The 24,841-nt window shown below is 35.8% G+C and overlaps 4 protein-coding genes across 6 annotated transcripts; 2 read left to right on the top strand and 2 right to left on the bottom strand.

Annotated features, from left to right (window-relative positions):
- Window positions 1–119: 119 nt before the first annotated feature.
- On the bottom strand, window positions 120–7,366 carry LOC110684968. Of its 2 annotated transcripts, XM_021861414.1 has the most exons (12): window positions 6,846–7,360; window positions 6,165–6,368; window positions 5,898–6,079; window positions 4,795–4,921; window positions 4,504–4,692; window positions 3,840–4,229; window positions 3,663–3,749; window positions 2,307–2,392; window positions 1,402–1,453; window positions 1,141–1,227; window positions 998–1,041; window positions 120–635 (listed from the first exon to the last, which is right to left on the bottom strand). In XM_021861414.1, the coding sequence occupies exons 1-12, from the start codon at window positions 6,993–6,995 to the stop codon at window positions 437–439; spliced, it is 1,797 nt and encodes a 598-aa protein (XP_021717106.1). In that variant the 5' UTR covers window positions 6,996–7,360; the 3' UTR covers window positions 120–436. The 2 variants fall into 2 exon arrangements, 1 of the variants encoding a protein (XP_021717106.1); XR_002503896.1 differs by lacking the exons at window positions 120–635; window positions 998–1,041 and adding an exon at window positions 1,574–1,871 and having other exon boundaries at window positions 1,179–1,227; window positions 6,846–7,366.
- A 2,662-nt stretch (window positions 7,367–10,028) lies between these two features.
- On the top strand, window positions 10,029–13,283 carry LOC110684967 (stromal cell-derived factor 2-like protein). Its single transcript, XM_021861413.1, has 6 exons — window positions 10,029–10,383; window positions 10,500–10,640; window positions 10,724–10,864; window positions 11,168–11,217; window positions 11,297–11,426; window positions 12,916–13,283. The coding sequence occupies exons 1-6, from the start codon at window positions 10,279–10,281 to the stop codon at window positions 13,009–13,011; spliced, it is 663 nt and encodes a 220-aa protein (XP_021717105.1). The 5' UTR covers window positions 10,029–10,278; the 3' UTR covers window positions 13,012–13,283.
- Window positions 13,284–15,231: 1,948 nt separating this feature from the next.
- On the top strand, window positions 15,232–17,644 carry LOC110684963 (probable CCR4-associated factor 1 homolog 7). 2 transcript variants are annotated; one of them, XR_002503893.1, is made up of 2 exons: window positions 15,232–17,249; window positions 17,347–17,644. XR_002503893.1 is itself a non-coding variant. In XM_021861411.1 (2 exons), the coding sequence occupies exon 2, from the start codon at window positions 15,644–15,646 to the stop codon at window positions 16,466–16,468; it is 825 nt and encodes a 274-aa protein (XP_021717103.1). In that variant the 5' UTR covers window positions 15,233–15,474; window positions 15,552–15,643; the 3' UTR covers window positions 16,469–17,644. The 2 variants fall into 2 exon arrangements, 1 of the variants encoding a protein (XP_021717103.1); XM_021861411.1 differs by having other exon boundaries at window positions 15,233–15,474; window positions 15,552–17,644.
- A 1,017-nt stretch (window positions 17,645–18,661) lies between these two features.
- On the bottom strand, window positions 18,662–21,876 carry LOC110685088 (wall-associated receptor kinase-like 6). The gene is made up of 4 exons (XM_021861552.1): window positions 21,857–21,876; window positions 20,286–21,205; window positions 20,085–20,162; window positions 18,662–19,974 (listed from the first exon to the last, which is right to left on the bottom strand). The coding sequence occupies exons 1-4, from the start codon at window positions 21,874–21,876 to the stop codon at window positions 18,731–18,733; spliced, it is 2,262 nt and encodes a 753-aa protein (XP_021717244.1). The 3' UTR covers window positions 18,662–18,730.
- Window positions 21,877–24,841: the final 2,965 nt, after the last annotated feature.

Genomic DNA, 24,841 nt, shown 5'->3' with positions numbered 1-24,841 from the left:
AGCATTGTCACGAACTTTCTATAAATTATTACCTGTTCTTTGCATAAGTCTTCCTCCAACTGAATCCTTGGAGTTCAGGATCATAAAACAATACGGAATTGAAACCGAGAACATGGACAAGGAACCACAACAATCAATACTGGAAATAACAAGATATTTTAAGTGTCTAGTTGATGTGTACAAAATTGAGCCTTTGGGCTGATAAATTAATTACAGTTGCCCTTTTGCAAGAAGATGCCCCATCAAAACCTGAACATACTCAGGTAAATCCATCTAATCCTAACTAAACCCCTGGAACATTCTCTAGCTTACAAAATCATTACACCATATATATTACATCAGCAATCTGGTACAAAATTGTTGTCTTATGAATCTACCGTAAATTCCTCCACTACTAATTCACAGCAGGAAGAAGATTTGAAAAACAAAAATATAGTCATGACTTCTGTCCATCCGATAATCTTGGTCTTTTCATCTCACTCAAACCCTCCGGTGTCTTCACTTTCTCCACAACCTCGGCTACTTGATGGCTTCCATCATCAGCTTCAGCCTCAGACGCAGGTATTATCTCCCTATTCCTAGTGTTGGTCTGAGAGGTTTCCTTCTCACACACTGTTGACCCTTCTCGTTTTGGCCTGATTGCATCGTATACAGGTGAATAATATATACTAAACAGAAGAATAATTCTCTAGGTTACTAGATTGAAATTATAAGCATAATTCATCAAGTCTAGCATGCAACAAATTACATGACATAACCCCGAACAATTATGATTCAATAGGACATAAGACGAAAGATTAGGGAAATTTACATCACAGAATCAAAAGGTTCACAACAATAGCTTCGTGTTTTAATGAGCTCATAAGACACTAATGAGTGAAACTATGCAGTCAATCTATGCTACAAGATAAGCATCATGTATGCTTAATTACAGTGCAGCAAAGTAATAACAGAAAGGAAAGCTTTTTACTACTCAGCAGTCAAAAGGAATGCTTACGTATTTGAGCGTGGTTGAGGAAATTTCTTGTCAACAAATATATCCTGGGTAACAAATTAATTATTGTCAGGACTTTAGAACAATGATTTGTAATAAAATAGAGAGATGTCAAAGGGAGGGGGGGGGGGGGGGAGAACACCTACGATATCAGTTGGAATTTCATCACCTAGGAATTCCCATTGTTCAGTTCTCAGATTTAAAACCTCCTCATCTCCATCATCATACTCAACCTGTATACAAGTCAAATAAGACTACATCATTAATTGAAGAGAATAATAGCCAAAGTATCATGATGCTCATGGTGATAAAAGATGTCTAAAAAGCAATCTGCAAAATGTAAAATGATGACCATGATTAAAAACAGCAGTGAGCTAGATGATGCTGTACTCTAGGAAACACCTCACCTTGTGCTTTTTTGTAACAGTGTCAAATGATGAGATGGTGCCTTCATAATAACTGCAAAATAGAACTCTATGGTTAGAGCAACTGGAAAATTTATGAACAAAGGAATTCCTCATCTGATGAATGCGCCAAAAAAATATATCAATTAACCGAATTGGACAGTGAATGGCCTACAGTTAAGATGGTTGAATTCAACTTTATCAAATTTGGACATGTCCTTTTAGATATCTTTGGCTAAGCTTCAATAAGTTGGACAAAAATATCTGGTTTGTTTTTCTTGCCTCTCGTTTAGTCTAATGCAGGAAGCCAGGAAGAGCATCTACTTGCCATAAGGCACATCGCTAGGCATCAATGAGCTCGGAAGCCTCAAGCTTGCATAACCAAGACAGCAAATTTTAATCTTCATCAACAAGCAATACCATGACAGTGGATAGAAGCAAATCTTGTCGCTGACCGCCTTTGGATACTAAAGCTATTCAGAGAGAGAGAAAGGGAGCAAGAGCATGCTCCAAATTCAGAATAGAAAAAGAAAAGTGAGGACAGTTTATTCTATGCTACTATTATCATTCATCCTTCAAACTCTAGCCTTGCAGCAATTCAATAATAGCCAGTGACATAACCAACAGGGAAAAAGAGGTTGGTATTCCGAAGCATTCCAATTTATAATGAAAATCTGGTGATGAAATAAAACATTATATGTTGCTACATTTCTCCTAATTTTATTCAGTTCAACTCAAAGTCTATTTTGGAAGGCCAAAGTTATCATTTTCTATTCTTCATTTGCATGTTAAACAATACAAATGACGACGAAGGAAAGGATGAAGCCTGGAGTAAAACTTAATTAAAAAAAATAATAAATAAATAAATCAATTAAGGAATCAAACATATGAAGCATTAAAGTGATTACCTGCGGTCGAGAGGCCACCACACCTTGATTCTACAGCCAACCAAATCCTCTTTATAATTTTTTCTTCCATGAGGAGTCTCAATTACCTTAAATTATATTTGAGCAAGTGAAATATCAGAAGCTATATGACATCAGCATTCAAAATCTTGATTGGGTTACTTGTTAGCGAACAAACCCATCAAATGTTGTAAGCAATAATTAATACACCAAAGACTCAGGCTCTAAACCAGAAAAACTAAACAAAACATATCATTGTGCTTCAAAGCTTAGAAGCAAGGATAATGTATCAACCGACCGAGAGATGAAAAGGTAAAATGAGGTGATTAATAATTTAATTGGAACTTTGAATATCAGAAACAATGCCAAAGAAAATTATTATTAAGCCATTATGATAAACTTCTATGGTGGTAATTAATATATCATCATTCAAACGCAAGAACTGTGACAAGATTGGCAACCCTACAGGCCTTAACTATTGAAGACATGCTTCCACGGAAGCCAAATTTGTACAGCTTCACACATTTATCTTCTATCGACAGTTCTAGTGCAGTAAGAGACTAAAGCAATAACAACTATCAACTACATGAAAATTGGAATAACCAAAAAGTTCCAAACGAGATTTTCTTATTATAAATCATATTGGAAATATATATTGAAAACTGCTTCAATTAACACTTAAACAGTTAAATCACATTTGAAAGCAACAAAATTGTCAAGCACTGTGCTACACTGCTGTATGTGCATCTAGCTAGCCAGTAGATTGAATGCCTCTGCTACAAGGAGATGGATTTTACTCTACCACTGTCCTTCAAACTTTGATAAAGCATAAGTTTCACCTTATAAACTAGTCCTCTGATACTCGATGCTACAATGTGTAATTATTGTGTATGGAATATTGACACTTTATGCTTTAAGTACCATGAATTATTTTCAGAAAAGAAGATGAGTCGGAATACTGGATGTGCACCTGAAAGATGCTCATAACTAAGACAGTATAACATGATAAAGATGGCATGACATGGGATTTTCAATAAGGAAATGTGGAAAGCAGGAGTCTGGAAAGAACAGCAGAGAGGCATAAGGGTACGAAACTCTCAATTACTGTCTACTCTATGCCTTAGAAAGGTTCATTCAGATTTATAAATAAGTTTGGACATCTCAGTGCAACACAAACAACTACATCACAGAAATACTTCCAACATCTACCTCGCAGAAATACATCCCAGACAAATTGACTAGTCAATGATGCAATGCAACCTTGCACAAACTAGGATTCACATTCACAAAGACTTTTAATCACAAACAGTATTCTGTTAAATAAACAGGACAAACTTTTCTAATTGAACGAGTACATACATCGTCGTCTGAGGAGGCCCTCTTCCTCTGAGATCTAAAGGCATCATTTGTCTGGATCTTATCCTTTCTTGATAAGCCTGTTGTGCTCTATAGAGATGATCAAATTCAATCGTCAACTTCAATTTTGAAAAGTTTAATGCAAGATGAATAGGACTTAGTTACTGTAATAGTTAGTACCTTCTTCCTAGATCCCCCAGAAACATCCTTCTTTGATGGCTTCCCCTTCTTATCACTGCTACCACCATGAGTAGTTACCTGAAGAACCTTCTTATTGTCAAGATCAGCAGCTTGTTTCATCTCCCTTTCGGAAAGTTTGTCCTCCACTGCGGAAACTGCTTTTTTACTTCTTGGTGCTCCTGAACTTCGTTTCACGTGACCCTGAGATGTTTTCCCTCCGCCAGTCAAACTCTCATACCCTTCATCGAGATTATGGGAACTGAGCTTTCCTACCCTTTCGGATGCAGTTTCTGAATCAGTTCCTGGATTCTGACAGCAGAGTTCTATTGCCTTCAAAGGTTGGGCATATTCCGCAGAATGAAGCTCATCAGTAGTGAGCTCACTCTTTACCTGCTCAATGGAATGTAATGTTCCATATTAGGCTCTTAAATCCCAAGTTAATGATATGACCTGTAAAGAGTGACAACAGAAGGCCCACACAGAAAATCTGCTAAACACCAAACGAGTGGGTTTGCTTTTTAGACCGGTCAACCTCAACTGGAATAAAAATGGTCAGATCCACTAATTCTACCTCAATCTACTAGTTATTCACCGTAAAATTATAAAATCCTTAAATAAACCAACTGTTACTCATAATACAATGTCTACAGAGTAAACAGCATACCGAATGCTTTGCAGAATTACGAACAAGACCCTCGATTGGCTCAGTCTCACAAATTGAAGAAAGAATGGGAGCATAATCCTGAAGGCAGCAATCCAATAATGTTACTGCTTCCCGGATATATGGTTTGAGCTTCTCTGAACATTCTTCAATAACTTTTGCTCCCATTTTAAAGGATTCAGGTAAAGCATTCTGAGACAAAGGAATAATCGTGAGAATTACATGGAAGCACAGGAATCGAGAAAAAGATGAGACTTTTTTTGGGGAGGGGGGGGGGAGACATGTGAAACCTACTTGGTTTTCCAATCTGATGCTTTCCAGCAAGACCTTGACAAGATCCACTGAAAGAGAATCACTTTCTTTTATCATGAAATTCATGATTTTCTCCATAGCCAGGAACACGGAATGAGGATGATTGGAGCTTGAATTTCATCAAATCAAAACAGTTTAGGTTAGTGACTGAACTAAAAGTTAGCTTAAGGACTCGTTTCTCATAATTAAATTGAATATTAATATCAAAGTTATGTCCAATGAAAGTCCATAAGGATGAGGAGGTTTATTTCTCAAAAACAGACACATTATAACACTACATTTTTACTTCAAATCTTGTAATCACAAATTAGATTAAATGTCTTTTTACCTTTTCTCATAAAAAAATGTCAAGATCGGGACTTTATAATCACAAACTTTGTGTTTCAAAAAAACAATACGTGTGATTAGGGTATTCCTCAGATGGTAATGATGAAGCAAAGATTATGCAAAATGAAGTTATAAACAGATATATACATACTACGCAATCTGATTCGAATTTAATTTGATAACCTCTAATTCTTTCCTCGGCAAATTTCCAAAAGTGTAGCACATAGGCTTCGAGCTAAGGTATGTATTGGGAGGTCTGATGCATAAGTGTTATCATGGGGCTGTTTCTGAAAACTATAGTTTAATCATTCTCCTAACCTAACAATAAAGTATCTTATTCAAATACTTGTATAAAATTACCAAGAACCTTAACTGATTAATTTTTTTCATAGGGTTTAGGAGTTACCAATCAGGAATTAGATAAAATTCAGGGTTATTAGATTCCTTATAGAGTGGGAAAGCAATCAAATAAAGAGCCACAAATTGATGTAGTTTACCAATTTGGCCTAAGACTTGCATTATGGTACATGGTTGAGATCAAGTGAAAAATCAAATTGAAATTCAAGTTGTTTTCCTACAATTAATTAATTGCTGACGTACACCGGAACTTATTTGACCTACAATCATGATTATATGATAATCCACTCTCAGACAGACACAAATAACATATGTACAAGATTCAAAAAAATATCATAAATAGATTGGCTTCAATTTGACAGCAACATAAGGAGGGGAAAATAGAGGGGTAAGAGTTTCACCTGCTGTGTTTGTGGAACAGTTGAAACATCTTAGTGATTAGTGAATCACAATCAAGGTCCAGCATTATTACACATGATCGGAGCCTGGCTACACTTTCAAGAATCAGAATGGCCTTAGAATAACAGCGGCCTGGCGGACAGGATAGTTTGTCAAATGATAGGACAATGAGCTCGAAAATTTCCTGAAGGAAGAGAAATGCAGCCCATAAGAAAAAACACACATAGGATCCAAAATAGCAGAAGTGAAATACAGATGGGGTTCCCTACTTTCATTCTGTCATCGTCATATGGAGCAACAGGAGCTGAAATCCGCAAGATTTCATTGAGACAAGCAGCAACTGTAATGATGACATCAGCATCAGAATTCCTGATGAGGTGGTCCGAAATTAAAGCCTTCATTGTTGGCAATAGAGCGTCCTGTACAGGCTGGGATGGGGCTTGCCCAACTTTAGACAAGAGTAACACCACTTCCTATGGGATTGAATAAGACAATATCAGTTTGTTTACTAAACTTGATACAAGACTTGGAGATATAGAGCAAGCAAACCCTGGAAGTAGCTACTAAATTCTAACCATTAACAAAGCACATGAGATGATATATAGAGCAAGCAAACCCTGAAAGTAGCTACTAAATTCCAACCATTAACAAAGCACATGAGATGATATATAGAGCAAGCAAACCCTGAAAGTAGCTACTAAATTCCAACCATTAACAAAGCACATGAGATGACACCGCGGATGGCCAATGTTAATAGTGCAAATTGGGGGGCCTAGGATGATCTCTAACAAAGCAATGGGGAATGAATTCAGTAATATAAAGTGAATAATTGAACCCATTTAAGAGAGAAACACAAAGCAACAACAATTATGAATCAGAAAACTAAAAGCCGCAGTAGTATAAAATTAAAGGAAACCGAAAAAAAAGGAGGAAAGTGGGAGTGGTCTTACATCGAGTAAGGATAAGAGTTGAGGGGAGGAAGAAGGGGCCAACAAAAGCCTATTGCCAACATCCTTGAGTTGTTCAAGGAATTGTTGATTCACACTAGTATTAGTATTAGTATTAGTATTAGCATTATTACTAGTTTTGGTGGTTGCCATCTCTGCAAATAAATAAATCCCAGAAATTTGACGGAAAGATGAAGAATGATTGAATGAATATTAATGGGTGTTTATATAGCTAGAAAACCTGGAAATTTGCAATAGGGATTTAGCTGGAAAGATACTCTGCAATCAAAATTGGTTTGATTTATTTCCAATTCCGAGCAGATAATCACTACAATCAACTTGATTTGGCTACAACAGCTATACTCAAGGGTTTTGGAGGAACAACGAAGAACAATGAATTGGGGTTCAGCCCTTCGCCTTGTGCCCTCGTGGGACTGTGGGAGTTGTGGGTTTTAGCTTTTTTTTTTTTGGTTTTTTTCAGCAATCAGCTGATTTGCATTCCACGAAAAACTTAAAACAGAGAACAAAAAATCATATATGATATATGTCATATAATGAATCAAAAATTATTTAAACTTATTAGAATCATAATAATTTTGAAAACTGACACCAAAAAGTGGAAATACCTTTTTCTTATTTCCTGTTTTTGGGTTTTAGTTTTTAAAAAAACAGAAAACTAAAAACAAAAAATGATGTCAAACAAGCCCTATATTTTTTGTTTTCAGTTTTCTGTTTTTTTGAAAACCAAAAATCAAAAACAGGAAACAAGAAAAAAGTGTTTCCACTTTTCTGTTGTCAGTTTTCAAAATTATCATTTTTTAATAAGTTTAAATAATTTTTGATTCATTATGGGATATACATCACATACTTTTAAAAACCAAAAAACAGAAAACCGCATCAATGTCAAACAAACCCTAATATATAAAGCTAAACTTTTAGCCAGGCGACGAGGCATCGACACTTGGCGTTCCAACTTTTCGCCAAGTGTCGTGCCACGTAGGATAGAGTTATATAGAATTCAATTTGCAGGATAAAAAGGTTAGTTTAGATTTTTATTTTCAATCAAATTTAGATAGTTCAACTCCTAATTTCCTTCTCTTATAAAATATTCATTTCAATTCAGTTCAGTTCAGTTCAGCTCAGTTCAGTTCAGTTCAGCTCAGTTCAGCTCAGTTGTTCAGTTCAGCTGAGTCCAGTCAATGAGAACAGGCCCTTAGGGCGTGTTTGGCTCTAGCTTTTGAGTAGCTTTTAGTGGTTTGACCTAGTCAAATCACTACTTGACAAAAAATGTGGGTGTTTGGCAAAGTAGTGGTTAAGATAGTTTTTAGTGGTGGAGGTAGCTTTTATGAAAAGTTAGAAAAATTAGCTTTTGAAATTGGAGGTAGCTTTTGAAGTAGTTGTTGAAAATTTAATCTATAATTTTAAAAATAAAATGTTTATTTTTATATGTAACAGCTAGTCAACCGCTATTGTACCGAACACTCATATGTAAATTATTTATCTTCACAACTAACAGCTTGTTGACAGCTAACAGCTACATACACAGCTCACAGCTACCTCCACAAATACAGCTACCTTCACAGCTATATTTTGCCGAACATGCCCTTAAAAGAAAATAAAGATTGGGGCTTTCCACCGGTGAAATCCGACGGAAGCCCCTTTAAAATTGACAATGGAGACTAGGTTTATGAGATAGAAGAGAGAAAAGGAGGCTAGGGTTTTCAACTAATTTATGTATCAATATATGTACAAAGCTTTTTGACAATAATGGTAATGCAATTTTTTGAATTTTATTTGTAATTCAAAGAATATAAAATAAATTGTAGTTGTTTGGGGTAAAAATACCCTAAACACGTGGCCCAATGGCCTAGTGACACGTGGCATCCAGCCGTTGGTCAGCAGGGCTCCAATCCTCTGCTGACACGTGTCCTCTAAACCCTAAAAGGGAAACCATCCCTTCCCCACTATAAATAGTGGAAGGACCCTCATTAATAGGGGGCTGGAACATTTGTTGTTCACATTGAATACTCCTCACAAAGAAAAACACTTACCCCGAGCAATATTAATTGCAGAATTCTCCCATTACGCGAGAAGTAACTTCTACATTACGTGCATTCTACCTCCCGTATCTTTACTAACTTGATCGTCGGAGGCGGAGCTCCTACCCCCAGGAGTCTTCGTGATTTTGCAGGCACAGGCGTCGAAGGGCATTCTTGGAATTGTAACTCTCCCGCAGGACACATCAAAAAACCCCGAAACAGTAGTGTATTCAGACCAATGAAAAATTGTAGAGTAAATCCATTCCCTTTCTTTTGAGTTTGAGCATTATTTGTAATTATAGGTCATACTTTCTTTGAACACGCAACCTCTAATTCAAGATATAAGTGTCTTACCACTAAACTATACGCCATCCGTCCCTAAATTACGTTCTTACTTCTAGTATTTATTCCTCACATAATAGAGAGAAATATAAATGTAATTTAGAGACGGAGGGAGTATGATATTTTATATTATCTTTTGAATGTAAAAAATAAATATATAAAGAATGACAATATGAATAGAAAATTTAATTACAAGAAATTAAATTATAAATTAAAACGTATATTAATGATCAACCTAATGTAATGACATGACATCGCACAAGCGATCCTACCCGAGGAAGTACTAATGTAGTGTTATTATGTTTTTGCAAATGCATAAAAAATATTAAAATATTAAAAGTCACATGAAAAAGAGAGAAAGGAAGAAAAAGAAAGACGTGTGAGACCACTTCTAATTGTACCATTGAAATTTTATATAATGTCATTAGTTATTTAGTGTACTATATAAGCACGTAATTAGTACCACTAAATGCATATATAGTATTACTGAATGCATATATAGTACTACTAAAATATTCAATGGGTACTATTTGATCACTCAATAGTATTGATCACTCAATACTTCAATAGTACTATTCTAAAATCAAGTACTAAATTATGTGCAATTACACTCTTAACCCTCATTATGCAATTAACTCCCTTTAAATAAGGTCATCCTAAATTTAGTTTTTCAAAAAACCAAGAAAAAAACAGAAGAATAATTGGTCCACGTCTTGAGTCGATTCCAACATGTCACGAAATAATTGGGTAGAAAGTCGAAATGCTACGTGGCTTAGGAAAATAGGTGAAGTAAAAGGAGGAGTAGAAACGCTTGAATACCGAAATCCTCATCCCTGAGATCAAAGTTCCCGGCGGTTAAAAAATAAAGCACAGTGGCTCACTCAAGCCAGCAATCTCAGTCTCTCTCCCGGAGAAAGTCTTCCGCAGCCGCCACAACTTCAACGTCATCTTCATCTTCTTCCCCGACTAGGATCGTTTACCAAGAGAAATTCCCAGCTGAATCTGACGATTTACCTTTTTGGCAGAAAACCTGGTTCATTCTACTTTTGCTTCTTATGGCTTTCGCCTTCTTTGCCCTCGCCATCTTCCTCTTTCTCTCGCTTGATTCCGACTATTTTGGCTCCTCCGTCTCCGCCGTTCCTGCCTCCGAGGGTGTTCAGGTCTCTTTCCCTTCTTCTTAGGGTTTCGATTTCTGATTAATTAATTAATTAAGATTGCTTTTGACATATATTGGGGATCTTAATTAATTAACTAAGATTGCTTTTCACATTTGCAGGTTACATATGGTTCTGTGATCAAACTGATGCATGATAGAACTAAATTCAGGCTGCATTCACACGATGTGCCATATGGTTCCGGAAGTGGTCAGCAATCTGTTACTGCTTTTCCTAATGTTGACGATTCCAATAGTTACTGGGTAATTCCACCATATTCATTCCATTTTCCATATTTCTTTCTTTTCATTCCATCTAACTATCAATGTCAATGCTGTTTGCCTAGGTTGTAAAGCCTGTACCCGACACGTCTGCGAAGCAGGGTGACACCATCACAACCGGGACAATTATCCGCCTGCAACACATGAAGACTCGTAAATGGCTACATAGTCACCTCCATGCTTCCCCTATATCAGGGAACTTAGAGGTATTAAATTATTTGACCTGCAATTTATCTATGCTGCCTGGAAACCAAATTAGATTATTAATGTAAATCTCATTATAGCATAATCTAAATGCTCTACTTAATGTACATGTATCACTCAACATATGTCCTCCAAGCCCTTAAAAAAAAACGTGGTTCGTCTTACTCATTCTAGCTGTTAAGATCTTATGACTCCCCTAGAGTCTATTATAGTGATTGGTTACACTATACTAGCATTCACTACCTTTATTGATTGACAAATATGAGGATATAACCCTAACTTCTAATCCTATTCGATTGCTTTAGGTAAGTTGCTACGGAGGAGATTCAGTGTCAGATACAGGGGATTTCTGGAAGTAAGTCTCAAAACTGTGTTTTAGTTGTTGTTGTTTGTTGTTGTTGTTGTGTATTAATCTATCTGATCTTTCCTGGTAGACTTGAAATCGAGGGAAAAGGGAAGATCTGGAAGCAAGATCAGAAGATCAGGCTTCATCATGTGGACACTGGAGGGTATCTGCACAGCCATGACAAGAAATATCAGCGCATAGCTGGAGGTCAGCAAGAGGTAAGGATAATTTTCTTTCTTTTCCCTTTTCTGATGCTGATGTTGTTTGCTGTTGAAGAGCTATGCTTGGATACTTCATCATATGCTAGATTGTATTGTGATGGGCATTAATTGGGTTATCCCTTTTTTTCAAAAAAGAAAAAAAAAAACTCATCATGGTCACATTCGATTCTGTTAGCACCATTCTGGTTTGAATTTTGGTTATACAATATTACAACGTAGGAAACATAGACTTCTGGCTGAATATTGGGAAGAAAAAAAGAAAAAACTCTATCCTGAATTCCTGATATCAACCCTATGTTTGGAATTTGGATAGCAATTGTGAAAGGAAATGGAGAGAAGAGAAGAGAAGTATAAAGGAGGAGGAGGAAAGGAAGGGGACTAGGGGAGGGAGAGAGTGAGCTTCTATTTTCTTTCCTTATCTTTTCAATGTTGGAAGGATTTGATTTACTTCAAGGAGAAGGAAAATAACTCCTTCTAATTCCCTTCCCTCTTTTCATATGCTATTTAAACAAGGGATGATAGTTTGGTTTTTAGTTTGGTTTATTGCCCAAACCGAAACCGAATCACAATATTTTCGGTTTTTGGATTTTGCAAACCACACCGCACCATTTTGGCTTTGAAACCAAACCAAATTAAACCACTAAAATTTTGGTTTTCTTAAAAAAAAAAACCAAACTGCACCAAATTTTTGCTCCCTCTTCTTTTTTTTTAGATTTTGAGATACTTGGTCAGTCTCGCGTTCGGTTTGAGGCTCGCGAGGAACACCTCCCACATTGGTTGCCATTGGTCTAGGACATAAAAAAAAAAACACAAATCAATACAGCAACTCAGCAAAGCAGACAAAGCAGTTATACATAGGTTAATAGGCGAATTGAACAATTGGGCTTAGCAAATAGGTGAAATTGCCATTGAATCGCAGTTATTTAATAGCATACCTTTGGAGTTTGGACGGTGGATGGTGGTCGGTGGACGGTTGCCGGTGGAGTGAGGAACTGAGTGGAGTATGAGTCTATGAGAGATTGAGAGTCAGAGAGAGTGAGAGGTGTTTATTTTTCTTTTCTTTTTTTTTTTTTTGCATTATATACTTTGGCTAAAACTAGAGTTGGGCTTAGGGTTTATTTGAGGTTTGGGCCGAGAATTCTGTTCGGTTTTATTTTTTCGGGTTTTCAATTCCTCAAACTGAAACCGAACCATAATATTTTGGTTTCTAGATTTTGCAAACCGCACTGAACCACTAAGGAAAAAAAGAACCATATTTCTAATTTGGTTTGGTTTTCGGTTCGGTGACTTAGTTTCACCCCGGCTCCCTTTCTCTTCCCTTCTTTCCTTTCATTTCTCTTTATCCAAACATCATGTAAAGCTTAAATGCTAATCTGCATCTTTTGGAGCCCTTGGATTCGACATTGTATAACCCCCTATGGCCTTGAGCACCTTTTAAATTTTTATTATTGTATTGTGGTGATTTGTGACATGTTATTCTGTGCAGGTTTGTGGTGTCAAAGAGAAGAGCCGGGACAATATTTGGCTTGCAGCAGAGGGTGTATACCTCCCAATCAGTGATGGAAAGGCAGAGTCATCTTAGTTTTCTTCACCCAATTAACCTCATTAGTATTACTCAGAGGATCCACTCTATTGATGTTCTGAAGCAAATTTTGAGTTGGTGTAGCATCACTCTCTTATTTGTGTCGTCTGGAACAGTGGAACGTATAGGTGAGCAAGACTGATGTTTTTATAACAGAAAAGGCTACGATAGATACTTGAAGCTCTTTGGTTGATGATGTATGTGTTATGAAAAGGTTGTAGTTGTAGACCTTGTAGTTATATATCAAACTACCCTCAAGTTACATTCATTTACTCCAAGGTCTCCAACCCCACCTCTCCCCTCTCTTAGCATTGAGTACTAGTATGGGATAATGGATGAACATGGCTGTTTGAATCCGTTTAATACTTTACTCGATATACCTTGCAAATCGTAATGGGTTGGAAAAGCGCATAATTTGTTTAAGAATGGACTTCTAGAGCTTTCAATAAAATACTATAAATAAATTTAGATATAACTAAAATATATTTATAAAGAGTATATAAAAACATGGAAGATAACTTGGATGCAAAGACATTTATCAATTTATTAAGAAATTTTTTTCCCGCCAAAGCTATTTTTGACATCATTATTTTTTTCTCCTAAGTTCTAAAACTAAACAATTATAATATGTCTTTCAAAATTAATAAATAAGATTATGATTAACATTATTTTGAATAAAGAATAGGAAAGTTTAAGATGATAAATCCGAACTTTGCGCGGTCTGAAATAAAAAATCCGAACTTTTGATTATTCTGTAAAAATCCGAACTTTAATACTCCAAAAGAAAATAGGTATCAAAGTTCGGATTTGTACAGAATAATCAAAAGTTCGGATTTTTTATTTCAGACCGCGCAAAGTTCGGATTTATAATCTTAAATTTTGCTAAAGAATATTAACAACTATTTAAACAAATAAAATCTATTTAAACCGTGCAACGCATGTGATTAATCTAGTATATACTAGAAGACACACCAGCAATGACACGTGTCATTTTATGGTGTGTCCTTAGTATATTTTTGAAAATAAAAAATTAAAAATTGATAAAGAATATACGCAAAATATTTTATTTCAAAAACTAGGAAAAAATAATCCTAAAATAATATATTTAACAATTTAAATATCTAACCATATCTTTATATATAAGTTATTATATAAGTAATTACTTTTTAATGTATAAAGATTATTATAGTAAAAAAAATCATGAATATAGCCACAAAGGCTCAAAATAGAAGAAAGTTTGAATAAAAAATATAATATGCAGTCATAAAAGATATATATATATATATATATATATATATATATATATATATATATATATATATATATATATAAAGTTGTTTGAATTAGGATGATATAAGAAATTAATTTTGGACCAAATTATTTTTTATATTTAAATATATTTATAAATTAATACTTCGTAAAAAAAAGTGAAAAACCGTGCATGACACGGGGTCTAACCTAGTTTACTACATATCTTTGTGAACACTTATGCTAAATAAAAGATTAGCACATGGTCTATATACGAATTAGTATTTTCCAAATTATATATTTAGGTTTTAACATCTTAATCTTATTTTTGTTGAACTAAAATTATTTTTACATAATTAAAATTATTTAATTATTTATACTAAATTAAAATAATTTTTATTGCTTAAATCTTATTTTGTAAAGAAAAATGTAATGAAATAATTTTTGGTGAACTCAAATTAATTGTACGAAATTATAGTATTTTGGATCAGAGAGCCGTTTAACAAATATTACATACAAATTTGTTGACACATGCATGATGCAAAAGCATACATTATAAGTATTCATAAACTGTATGTTGAGACAATTCAAATTCATATGACTATTTGATCTTATGTGTAAGCAAGTAAGCGCATTTTTTTTTTTGAAACGTTATCAAATTTTGGCAACCACTAGTCCAAGATCACGTAGTGTAGGGAGGAAAGCTCTAGCCGAAAAAAAAAAAGTGGAGCAAGTATTGTAAAAGCTTACCAAACAAAGAAATGAAACAAGTATTTATAAACAACCGAAAAAAAAGTGAAGTATTTAAAAATGGAGGGAGTATATCTTAAATTAGAAATAAGAAGAAATTTTAACTCTCCAAATAGTAACTAGAAATTATACATTATGGATTTAAAACTTATAAAAAAAAAAAAAAAAAAAAAAAAAACAAGATGAAGGTTAAGAGTTAAAACTTAAAAGAAGTGTATTTGTTTGGTGTGGCATCTGTTGGAGTTGGGAGTTGGAGGTTTGCAGTTGTTTACAGGGGAGGGCCCTTTGTCCTCTCTTTTTCTCTCTCCTCTTTCCTCTGTCTCTGTCTCTGTCTTTGTCCTGTGGGTCTCAATTTCTGGAATTTTCATCAAATTCCTAATTCCTAGAGTAATTGATAAAGTTGTTATCTTTTTAGACCACATTTTGAAACCCTAATCTATTTCTCTCTCTAGATCCTTCTTTGAGGTTCTCTATATCCGCCTTTCATTTACGGAACGTTTTGATTTTGGTTTTGTTTACTAATTCTTTTGTCGTTTTGGCAGATTTTATCAGGAGGATTTCAATTCGGAGAAGGCTATAAATTCGGGGATTTCTCTAATCGGTGTTGTTATCTGTTAAAACATTCGTGGATGAAATGTCGCTTCTTCCAAATAGTGATTCAATTCACATTAGAGAGGTTTGGGAAGATAATCTGGAGGCTGAATTTGGTTTAATTCGTGATATAGTAGACGATTACCCTTTTGTAGCTATGGATACCGAGTTTCCAGGTATTGTTCTTCGACCTGTCGGTACTTTTAAGAGTAGCTCTGATTTTCACTACCGTACTCTCAAGGATAATGTCGACATGTTGAAATTGATTCAATTAGGCCTCACCTTTTCTGATGAACTTGGTAACCTTCCCACTTGTGGCACTGATAAATTTTGCATTTGGCAATTCAATTTCCGCGAATTTAACCTTAATGAGGATGTTTTTGCCAATGATTCTATTGAGCTTCTCTGTCAGAGTGGCATCGATTTTAAGAAAAATAATGACAAGGGTATTGATGCCAAGAGGTTTGGTGAGCTTTTGATGTCGTCTGGTGTTGTTTTGAACTATAATGTTCATTGGGTCACTTTCCATAGTGGTTATGATTTTGGTTACTTGCTTAAGCTCCTCACTTGTCGCAACCTCCCTGACACCCAGCAGGAGTTCTTTGAGATGATCAAGACCTATTTCCCTACCGTTTATGATATTAAGCACCTCATGAAGTTTTGTAACAGCTTACACGGTGGCTTGAACAAGCTCGCCGAGTTGTTGGAGGTCGAAAGGGTTGGTGTGTGTCACCAGGCAGGTTCTGATAGTTTGCTTACATCTTGTACATTCAGGAAGTTGAAGGACAATTTCTTCAGTGGATCCATGGAGAAATATGCTGGTATTTTGTATGGACTAGGTTTTGATAATGGTCAAAGTGTTCACTAATCAGGAGAACTATCAAACTTAATGTTCAATTTCCATGTACCCATTTTGTGTGCACTTTTGGTAAAATCAGTTTTATAATCAATTTTTGATTTATAGAGTTTTGTCATACCTGTGCCCTGCCGATCATATATATATATTTCTTCTCCCCTCCCCCCCCCCCCTCCTCTCTCCTCCTCCTACCGACTGCACTTTCTTTCTCTGTGTGTTTTACGCTTTACAATTCCTTATCTGCTTGTGATGGGAAAATAGAGGTAGCTGAGAATCTTAATGTGAATTTCACACTGCCTTGTTTTAAATGTAGATACTTAATCGACTGGTGATGTTCTCTGATAGTGCTGATTCCAGCATTTATTGGATGACGCTTGAAATTTCCTGCTACATCTGTTCTTATGATCCTTCTTTATAGTTTTTGACAAAGAAAGATGTTTGAACATCTATCAAGGCCTTCTTTCCGGTCTAACAATAGTGGGCACCTGGCTAGTCTGATCAGCAGGCCCAGCTTAAAATGTTGCTTCTGTTGGTCATTATTCAGTCTAACTAGAGTGGGTGGGTAGCTTCTATGGGTTCTTGGGTGGATGAGGATGGAAAACCACTTATGTTTGTTAACAGGGCTACCTTAGATCAACTTTGTGCAGGATTTAACAAGCCAAGGCACTACCTAGACCACTGGAAAATGGATGAGAGGTTTTTTGCCAACGATTTTGCATTGGGACTTTTGAGCTTACTGGGAGGGTAAACTACCAATGAAATAGGACCTGGAAGATCCTGATCAGCAGAACTGGTAAGTCTTCCTTTGCAAGGTTCACAATAATGCTTTGCCTCTCAGATTTGAGCTCCAAAACAGAAGTGCATTGCAACTTTAGTGCGAATTTGTGCAGAGATCCCCAATGTGAGCCTCCTCTCCATTTCTAGGACTAATACAATGGTCTAAAGATGGTTTGCTCTATAAAACAAATGAAGGAGTGATCCCTGCTTCATGTAAGAATGCCAAGTTCAGACTTGTAACTCTCCTCTCTTTTTTCCATTGTATTAGTCCTAGAAACCATCTGATTCATTTGATTTTCCTCTTTGTTATATGTTCAATGAAGCATTCATGTACGCATATGTATGTCAGGCAGCATTTTAGATTCTTGTAAAAGACAAAGTGGTAATATATTGATTTCAAGAATTAGAACATTTGTGGGAGGTGGATGATGTTCATCTTTTGTCACTTATACTACGTAGTTATTCTGTTTAACTCTGTCATGTCCAGTGGATTTATGATGATATTAATCATTTGCTCAAGTTGTTATTCAAATTTATACTGGAATCCTTTGCTACTTAGTTTTCCTTGAGACTTGCACATAATTATCCTGGAGTTGGGGCATTTGGGTGGGAGCTAGAGTTTAGCTTAGGGATACAGAGTGGGAGACTGGGAGGGGTTGCTGCATTTCTACCAATTTTTAAAAGGAAAAATCAGCATGACAATAGTCCCTTGAAACCTTGAAAACCTGTATGTTCTTTCTCATCATCTTTCCTGCTGCTGTTGTCTTTACTAGTCTGATGTTCAAGGTTGAGAATAATTAATCTAGTTCTCTATCAATGTTGTAATAAACCTGCTGCCTTATCTTGTTCTCGGGAGGAAGCAACTATTTGCCATTAGTTTGTATGAAGCAAAACCTATTTATTTGAAAATTCAATCTACATGCTAAAAAAAAAAGAATAGAGAAATTAGTAGAAACACAAAAGCTGAAACCTCGAAATCACAGTGAGCAAAGGGAATGCTGCACTGGTGCTTAGCATCGCACTTTGACTGTGCACTTAGGATAATGCTTCATGCTCTTCTAAACTACTACATTATTCATGGAACATGACAGTGACACGATATATCATTAGGGCTTCATCTTAGCAACGCCTCATTGACTACTAACTGCTCTGCTGCTACTTGGGCATCATTGAGCACTTTGATACAATTGCAAGCCTCTTTATTTGACATGCTTTGAGCACACCCACCTTGACTATCGATCATATATAATTTATTTCATTTAATAAATGATAATGTTGAATTATTTCATTTACTTTTGTGCTTGTACGATTGATTATTTACCTCAGAATAAAAAAAAAAAAAATTAAAATAGCAAATACTCAAATTTGTATGTTTACCTCATAATAAAAAAAAATTAAATTAAAATTGCAACTACTCAAATTTGTATGTGTATGTACGCACTAGATGTGCTTATATTAGTATTAATCTTTAAATTTAGTAGGCTATGTCTCTGCATTTTATACAGAGTTGTGCATGACCGGTTGGATCTCATAACAACTACTTATAACTTTGTTATTATTCATGGCTGAATAAGAATAAGAATAATAGTATGTGGTTGAACTTGCATCATTCATCTTCCCCATTTCCATGATCACATCATTATCAACTCTACCTCCCTTTAATGTTACTTGATCTAGTAGTGCATCCGCAGAAAATGGTGATCTCATTCCTTCTAGTATACATGCTACTTCTCTCATTGTTGGCCTTTGCTTCCCGCTCAAATTCATGCATCGCTTTGCCAGATTCACCACTACTTTTAACTCTTCTTCCTTTGCTTCGTCTGTCACTTGAACATCTAGAATTTCGTGTAAGTCGTCGTTTTCAAAATGATATAGGAACTCATTTGCCAACCCTTTCCATTCCCCGGATTTATCCTTAGAGACTGACGCCATGCCTGTTAAAATCTCCGCCACCACTACTCCAAAACTATACACATCACTCTTTTCTGTATATTGGTTTGATTGGAAGTACTCTGGATCCATATAGCCAAACGTCCCCTGCACACGAGTTGTCAAGTGAGTTTGATCAACCATCATGCTCCTTGAAGTACCGAAATCTGATAATTTTGCTCGGTATTTGTCATCCAACAGTATATTTGTGGACTTAATATCTCTATGATAGATAGGCGTAGAGGATGATGAATGCAAGTAGGCAAGAGCTCCAGCTATTTCTGCAGCTATTTGCAGCCTCATCTTCCAGGTTATTTGGAAGTCTTCACTAGGGTTGTGGATATGCTTAGCAAGTGTTCCGTTTGGTACGAACTCATACACGAGCAATGGAACTTGTGTCTCTAAGCAACATCCTAGTAGTTTAACAACATTTCTATGGTTGATTTGGGATAGAATAACCACCTCATTAATAAAATGTTCTGACTGATTCTTATCTACCTTTTTGTTAGGCTTCTTGATGGCCACCACTCTTCCATCAAGTAACATGCCTTTATAGACAGTACCCTGACCTCCGTGGCCAAGAATTCTGTTTGTGTTGAAATTGTCTGTTGCTTTCTCTAATTCGCGGACTGTAAACACTCTTGTACTCTCTACAAAACCCCCTTTAGAGATCATCTGCTGTTGTAACAGTAAACCACCATTTCTTTTAAAGAATCTAGTTCTTTGCTTGGTTTGTCTCCATCTTTTCACTAAGCGGTACAGCCCATAACAAAGAAGAAGCAACATTACTGACCCCAAAACTATGTTAAGCCCTGCACACATACGAATATTAATCTTTTAGCTGCTATTGAAAGATATATATTTGAACAAGTACCGAAAAGTAACTATATATGTCTCATGCCTCATGGTGTACTGTACTTACCTAGAATTGGTGCTGAAGTTATCAAGGACCTCTTTTTACAGTTGACGGATGTATGGTTCGTACCCTCTTTGCATGGATCTTCATACAAGTGAAATCAATCAAAGGAAAAAATATAATTGGTGCGACAGTATGTATTTCAAATAATGCAGGAAGCTAGGAAAAGTGCAGTTATATTAATCAGTTAAAAAAGAGATTGATTACCTTGACAACCGTTAGAAATATATGGATTTCCTTGAAAACCATCATTGCAAGTACAGATATTAACACATTGAACTTCATCATAAGAACCACAAAAGGCTTTACAAGAGAAATCACTATCCTTTTGATGGTTACTGTCAGACGTTCCTTGAGGTAATGCTGGAGGCATCCACTGCCATAGAGTCGGGAGTAGATCATCTCTTGCCATTCTTTCAGTAGCAGATATTTTATTCTCCATTAACGCGAACTCTACACAAGTATGATTCGTGTCAACATAATTACTTCTCAAAGCCATCTGATAAAAATCAACCCCCAAGTATTGTTGATCAGCTGATATCAAGCAACACCCGAGTCCATCACAAGTACCACCACTGCTCGCTCTTTCTTCAGCAGTGTTGGTACTCCCCTTGCACACCGAAGAACACCCAGCAACTGTTTTGCCCTTTCGGTTCATCAAAATGGCAACCCCTGGACAACCCTTAACCACTACATGATTTCCTGAAGTTGACATCCTAAAAGGGCTTCTATCCATGTCATTTATGACTTGTTTTTGTGAAGTGCATATGGTCTGCCATTGAGTTGCAACTTGTATTCTTAGATCAGAGATACCACAGTTACCAGTTGAACAACTTGTTATGTTCAATACTTCCACGCCAAATGAACTCAGAATCGGTGTTTCTGAAGAAGAAGATGATGAATTGCAAACAATTTCGTACCACGGATCGTAGTAACAATCAGTACCTATGCCAAATGGAAAAGGTATCATAATGGATGAATTTTGACAGCTTTCTTGACACCCATGCTTTGCTATTGGCATGCTTCTTGTAGGAACAGTAGACAATGCTACTATTAGTGTTGCTACTGCCCACAACATTGACAAGAAGCAATACAATTTCAATTTAAAGAGATTTAATATGCAGACGCTGCTTTTATAAGTAAGCAATAAAATAAGAGAAGTCTTTTATTGTCTGACCGTATATTCTTTACTGTGCTACCGCGTTTGAACACGGTTTTAAGTCTTCTGACTAACTTGAAATAAAGAGCACTTCAATTACGTCGGCTTTGGCTGTTGCCTCAACTATATCCTATGGACTAGATATGTTGAATAAAGATGACATTAAAAGATGTAGAAAGTCATACCAAGTATATTATTATAACCACCTCCGCTTCGTCTCACTTTGCTTCCTCAACTTTAGGCAATTACTAACTAAATTTGGCAGTTACCCCTTGCAAAAATTATACAGTAATTAATTAATTAATTATTTATTTTTTTTAAAAAAAATTGCAAATAGCTAATATGTGAAATGAATACCCCTTGCATTCTAATTTATTTGAAGATCAAAGTAATCTAAAAAGTGAAGAGAAAAGTGAAAGTGTTATAAGATCAAAGTATAGGTATGATGATGTCAAGTGGTTCACGACAATCGGGAAATAATTGTGTAAGAAGTTGTTTAATGGGAATTGGAATTGCATTAACAGTTTCAATATTTGGTCCAGCTTTATATTGGAAGGTAAACAAGGGTACCAAATTGGGACATCATACATCTTCTAATTGTCCTCCTTGTATATGTGACTGTCCACCTCCTTTATCCATTCTTAAAATTGTTCCTGGTATTATCTCTTTCTCTTTAATTATTATACTCATCACCACGTACTTTTTTCTTGTTTAGATCTCAATGTCAATCTTGTTCAGATTCGATCATCCAAATTATATATGTCATCTTAATATTGTTTGCTTATTATTATCATTTGCTGAAATTCAAAATGTATTTTTTCTTCTTCTTCTTATTATTTTTGATCTTTTTGATTAATTATGTTGAGATTGTATTTCTTGTATGAATATAATAATGAATTGGGTGTTCACTATTAATGTTGAGATTGTACTGTATTTCTTGTAAGAATAGTGAATTAGGTGTTATACTATCTCAATTCTCAACTCAACCACATTATTCATTTTGATTTATTTTTTTTTAATATACTTTTTTGGTTTAATGTGTAGGCTTGGCCAACCTTTCAACCGAAGGTAATACAACCTCTTCATTCTTCTTCTTGAAAAAAATCAATATTTGCTGTTAAATTTTGTTTATTAGTCTTGAGTTTCGAGAAATTTATAAATATTGTTAATCATTTAGATCGATTTAGTATGTATACACTTTCAAATCTCACATTGTATTACCCCGATTAAAAAATCACTATTAATGTTCGTGAGTATAGTATGAAGTTCTTTTTATGTATAATCGGTATTACATACTTTAGTTTATAAAAAAAAAAAAATTGATGAGTATATATATACGTGTGGTGAAAATGAGTAGATTGTGGTAAAAGTGATCCGGAGCTCCAACAAGAGATGGAAAAGCAGTATGCAGAGCTTCTAATGGAGGAGCTGAAGTTGCAAGAAGTTGTTGCGCAAGAGCATATTCGTCATATGAATGCAACATACCGAGAGGCACGAAGAGTGGCTTCTCAATATCAACGAGAAGCTGAAAAATGCACCATTGCTACCGAAACATGCGAACAAGCTCGAGAAAATGCTGAGGCACTCATACTTCGAGAGATGAAACTTGCACTCTTGTGGCAACAACGAGCACATAAAATGGGGTGGCAAGGAGAATAACTTTACTTATTTACTTTTCCTGATCAATTACAAATACAAGTATATGTTGAACTACCTCTGCTTATGTACAAGTCACAACTCATAAGCCATCAAGGCTTGTGCAAACCAAACTTAATTTGGCAAACCGAGAGTATTATATATAGAGTATAGACAATTGGATCAAATAAAAACATAATTTCATCGGCAAAGACAATCTGCATAATGACAATTTTTTATTTTAAATATTAGTAAATAGATATGGTACGTAAAACTTGGCCAATGTTTGTACTTCACAAATAAGGAAAAAAAATCGTGTATAAATTATTCAGTATCTTACCACATGATTACATGTATTACTTCCTCCGTAATATTTTAGGTGCATAACTTGCAAATTGCGAAATTCCAGACATTTTTGGAAGATGGGAGAATAAAAAAAAATGGCCTCATGTGACAGGAGAGATCAAGAGAGAGTTTATCTATCTATCTTTTTTATTTTTATTATTTTTAAATTTTTTTTTTATAAATAGTTGTAATAGTTTGACTTTTATATGCATCCACACGGTGCGGCAATGTGTCACATCAGTAATCCCTCTAGTAACCCCACTTAAGTAACCCCTCTAGAAACCCCACTTAAGTAACCCCTCAAGTAACCCCCCAGACAAATAACCCCTGACTTACTTAGTGACCCTTGACCAAGTAACCCCTCACTGGCCTAGTAACCCCTGACCGACCTAGTAACCCTTCCCCTAATAACCCTTCCCCTAGTAACCCTAACCGACCTAGTAACCCACGACCTAGTAACCCCTAGTAACCCGGTCTGACCGACCAAGTAACCTCTGACCAACTTAGTAACCTTGGACCAAATAACCTCTCTAACCTAGTAACCCCCAACCAACCTACACCACTTGCTGCACATTCACTCCCATATTCACGCCACCACCAACTGTCGTACCCACTGCCCCACACCACCAACAACCACGCCACCACCAAAATTCATCGAACCCACAACCAAACCACACCTAAACCACATCCAACCAGACCCACACCACGAAAACACCCAAACCACACCAAAACCACACCCAAACTCTAGATCCAACCGAAAAAAAATAAATTAAAAATCGTAAAAAAAAATTAATTAAATGAACAATTACCTTAAAAATTTTGTGTCGAATATGGTTAAAAATGCCAAATTCGACCATGAAAACTCTAGATCTAGAAAACCTCTAGCTTATTTTATGGCGACGTAGTACGAGGAGCTTCCTCTACTGGTACTACTGCTGCACCAAATAGCTTTGTTTGGGTGGGCTGATTGCCTAATTGGAGAAAATGAAAAGAGGAATGAGAAAGAGGAGAGAGAAGATGAAAAGAGGAAGCGCTCATGAAAAAGAATGTAGTGGATGGGTTTGGGTGGCAAACTTGAGAAAAGAGGAGAGAGAAGAAGATTTTTTTAAAAAAATAAATATTGTGGCTGTTGATTTGAAAATAAATGTTGACTAACTTGAGTCAAAACATTTGCTACGCTCGATATCCACACGGGGGAAAGCTGAAAGAAAGTAAGTTGACTCTTGAATATTGAATGAAGTCCTTCCAACAATTAGTCCATCATGATGGGGGGATCCCCCGCCCAGGATCTCGTCCCCCCCACCTTCCGGCGAGGAATTCGCCTTCATTCAATATTTGACCAACAGTTTTTAAAATTATCGGCTTAGGTCCTCCCATTCTTCCAGCCTCCTTTCTAAATGGAGAATTCCCCCGTTCCCGAATTAAAGTTTATATTATTTTATTAAGAGTAGAATCCCCAGTGATACACTTTCCTTAAGCAAGAGAAGAGAAAGTGCGCTATTGATGCTACATATTGCATAAGTACATACGGAATCACGAAAGCATAGTGACAACAAACTCAATTTAAGGAAGCAAGACCTATTATGCAACTCGAAAGGTAATGATAAAACCATAACTACACTTC

The sequence above is a fragment of the Chenopodium quinoa genome, unplaced genomic scaffold (assembly GCF_001683475.1).
Source record: "Chenopodium quinoa cultivar QQ74 unplaced genomic scaffold, ASM168347v1, whole genome shotgun sequence".
In the NCBI taxonomy this organism is placed as follows: domain Eukaryota; kingdom Viridiplantae; phylum Streptophyta; class Magnoliopsida; order Caryophyllales; family Amaranthaceae; genus Chenopodium; species Chenopodium quinoa.
Note: the sequence above shows the minus strand (reverse complement) of the source record. Positions and strands in the feature narration are given on the sequence as shown.

Bases quoted from the DNA above. Each gene is read 5' to 3' on its own strand.
- LOC110684968 (XM_021861414.1), bottom strand. From the start codon at position 6,995: ATGGCAACCACCAAAACTAGTAATAATGCTAATACTAATACTAATACT. The intron at 4,230-4,503 runs GTATGCTGTTTA...TCCATTGAGCAG, and splicing joins GTAATTCTGCAAAGCATTCG to GTAAAGAGTGAGCTCACTAC. The intron at 1,454-2,306 runs GTAATCACTTTA...TCTATTTTGCAG, and splicing joins TGGTGGCCTCTCGACCGCAG to TTATTATGAAGGCACCATCT.
- LOC110684967 (XM_021861413.1), top strand. From the start codon at position 10,279: ATGGCTTTCGCCTTCTTTGCCCTCGCCATCTTCCTCTTTCTCTCGCTT. The intron at 10,384-10,499 runs GTCTCTTTCCCT...TCACATTTGCAG, and splicing joins CTGCCTCCGAGGGTGTTCAG to GTTACATATGGTTCTGTGAT. The intron at 10,641-10,723 runs GTAATTCCACCA...CTGTTTGCCTAG, and splicing joins ACGATTCCAATAGTTACTGG to GTTGTAAAGCCTGTACCCGA.
- LOC110684963 (XM_021861411.1), top strand. From the start codon at position 15,644: ATGTCGCTTCTTCCAAATAGTGATTCAATTCACATTAGAGAGGTTTGG.
- LOC110685088 (XM_021861552.1), bottom strand. From the start codon at position 21,876: ATGGATAAAGGAGGTGGACA. The intron at 21,206-21,856 runs GTCACATATACA...TTATAAAAGCAG, and splicing joins ATGGATAAAGGAGGTGGACA to CGTCTGCATATTAAATCTCT. The intron at 19,975-20,084 runs GTAAGTACAGTA...GTATGTGTGCAG, and splicing joins AACTTCAGCACCAATTCTAG to GGCTTAACATAGTTTTGGGG.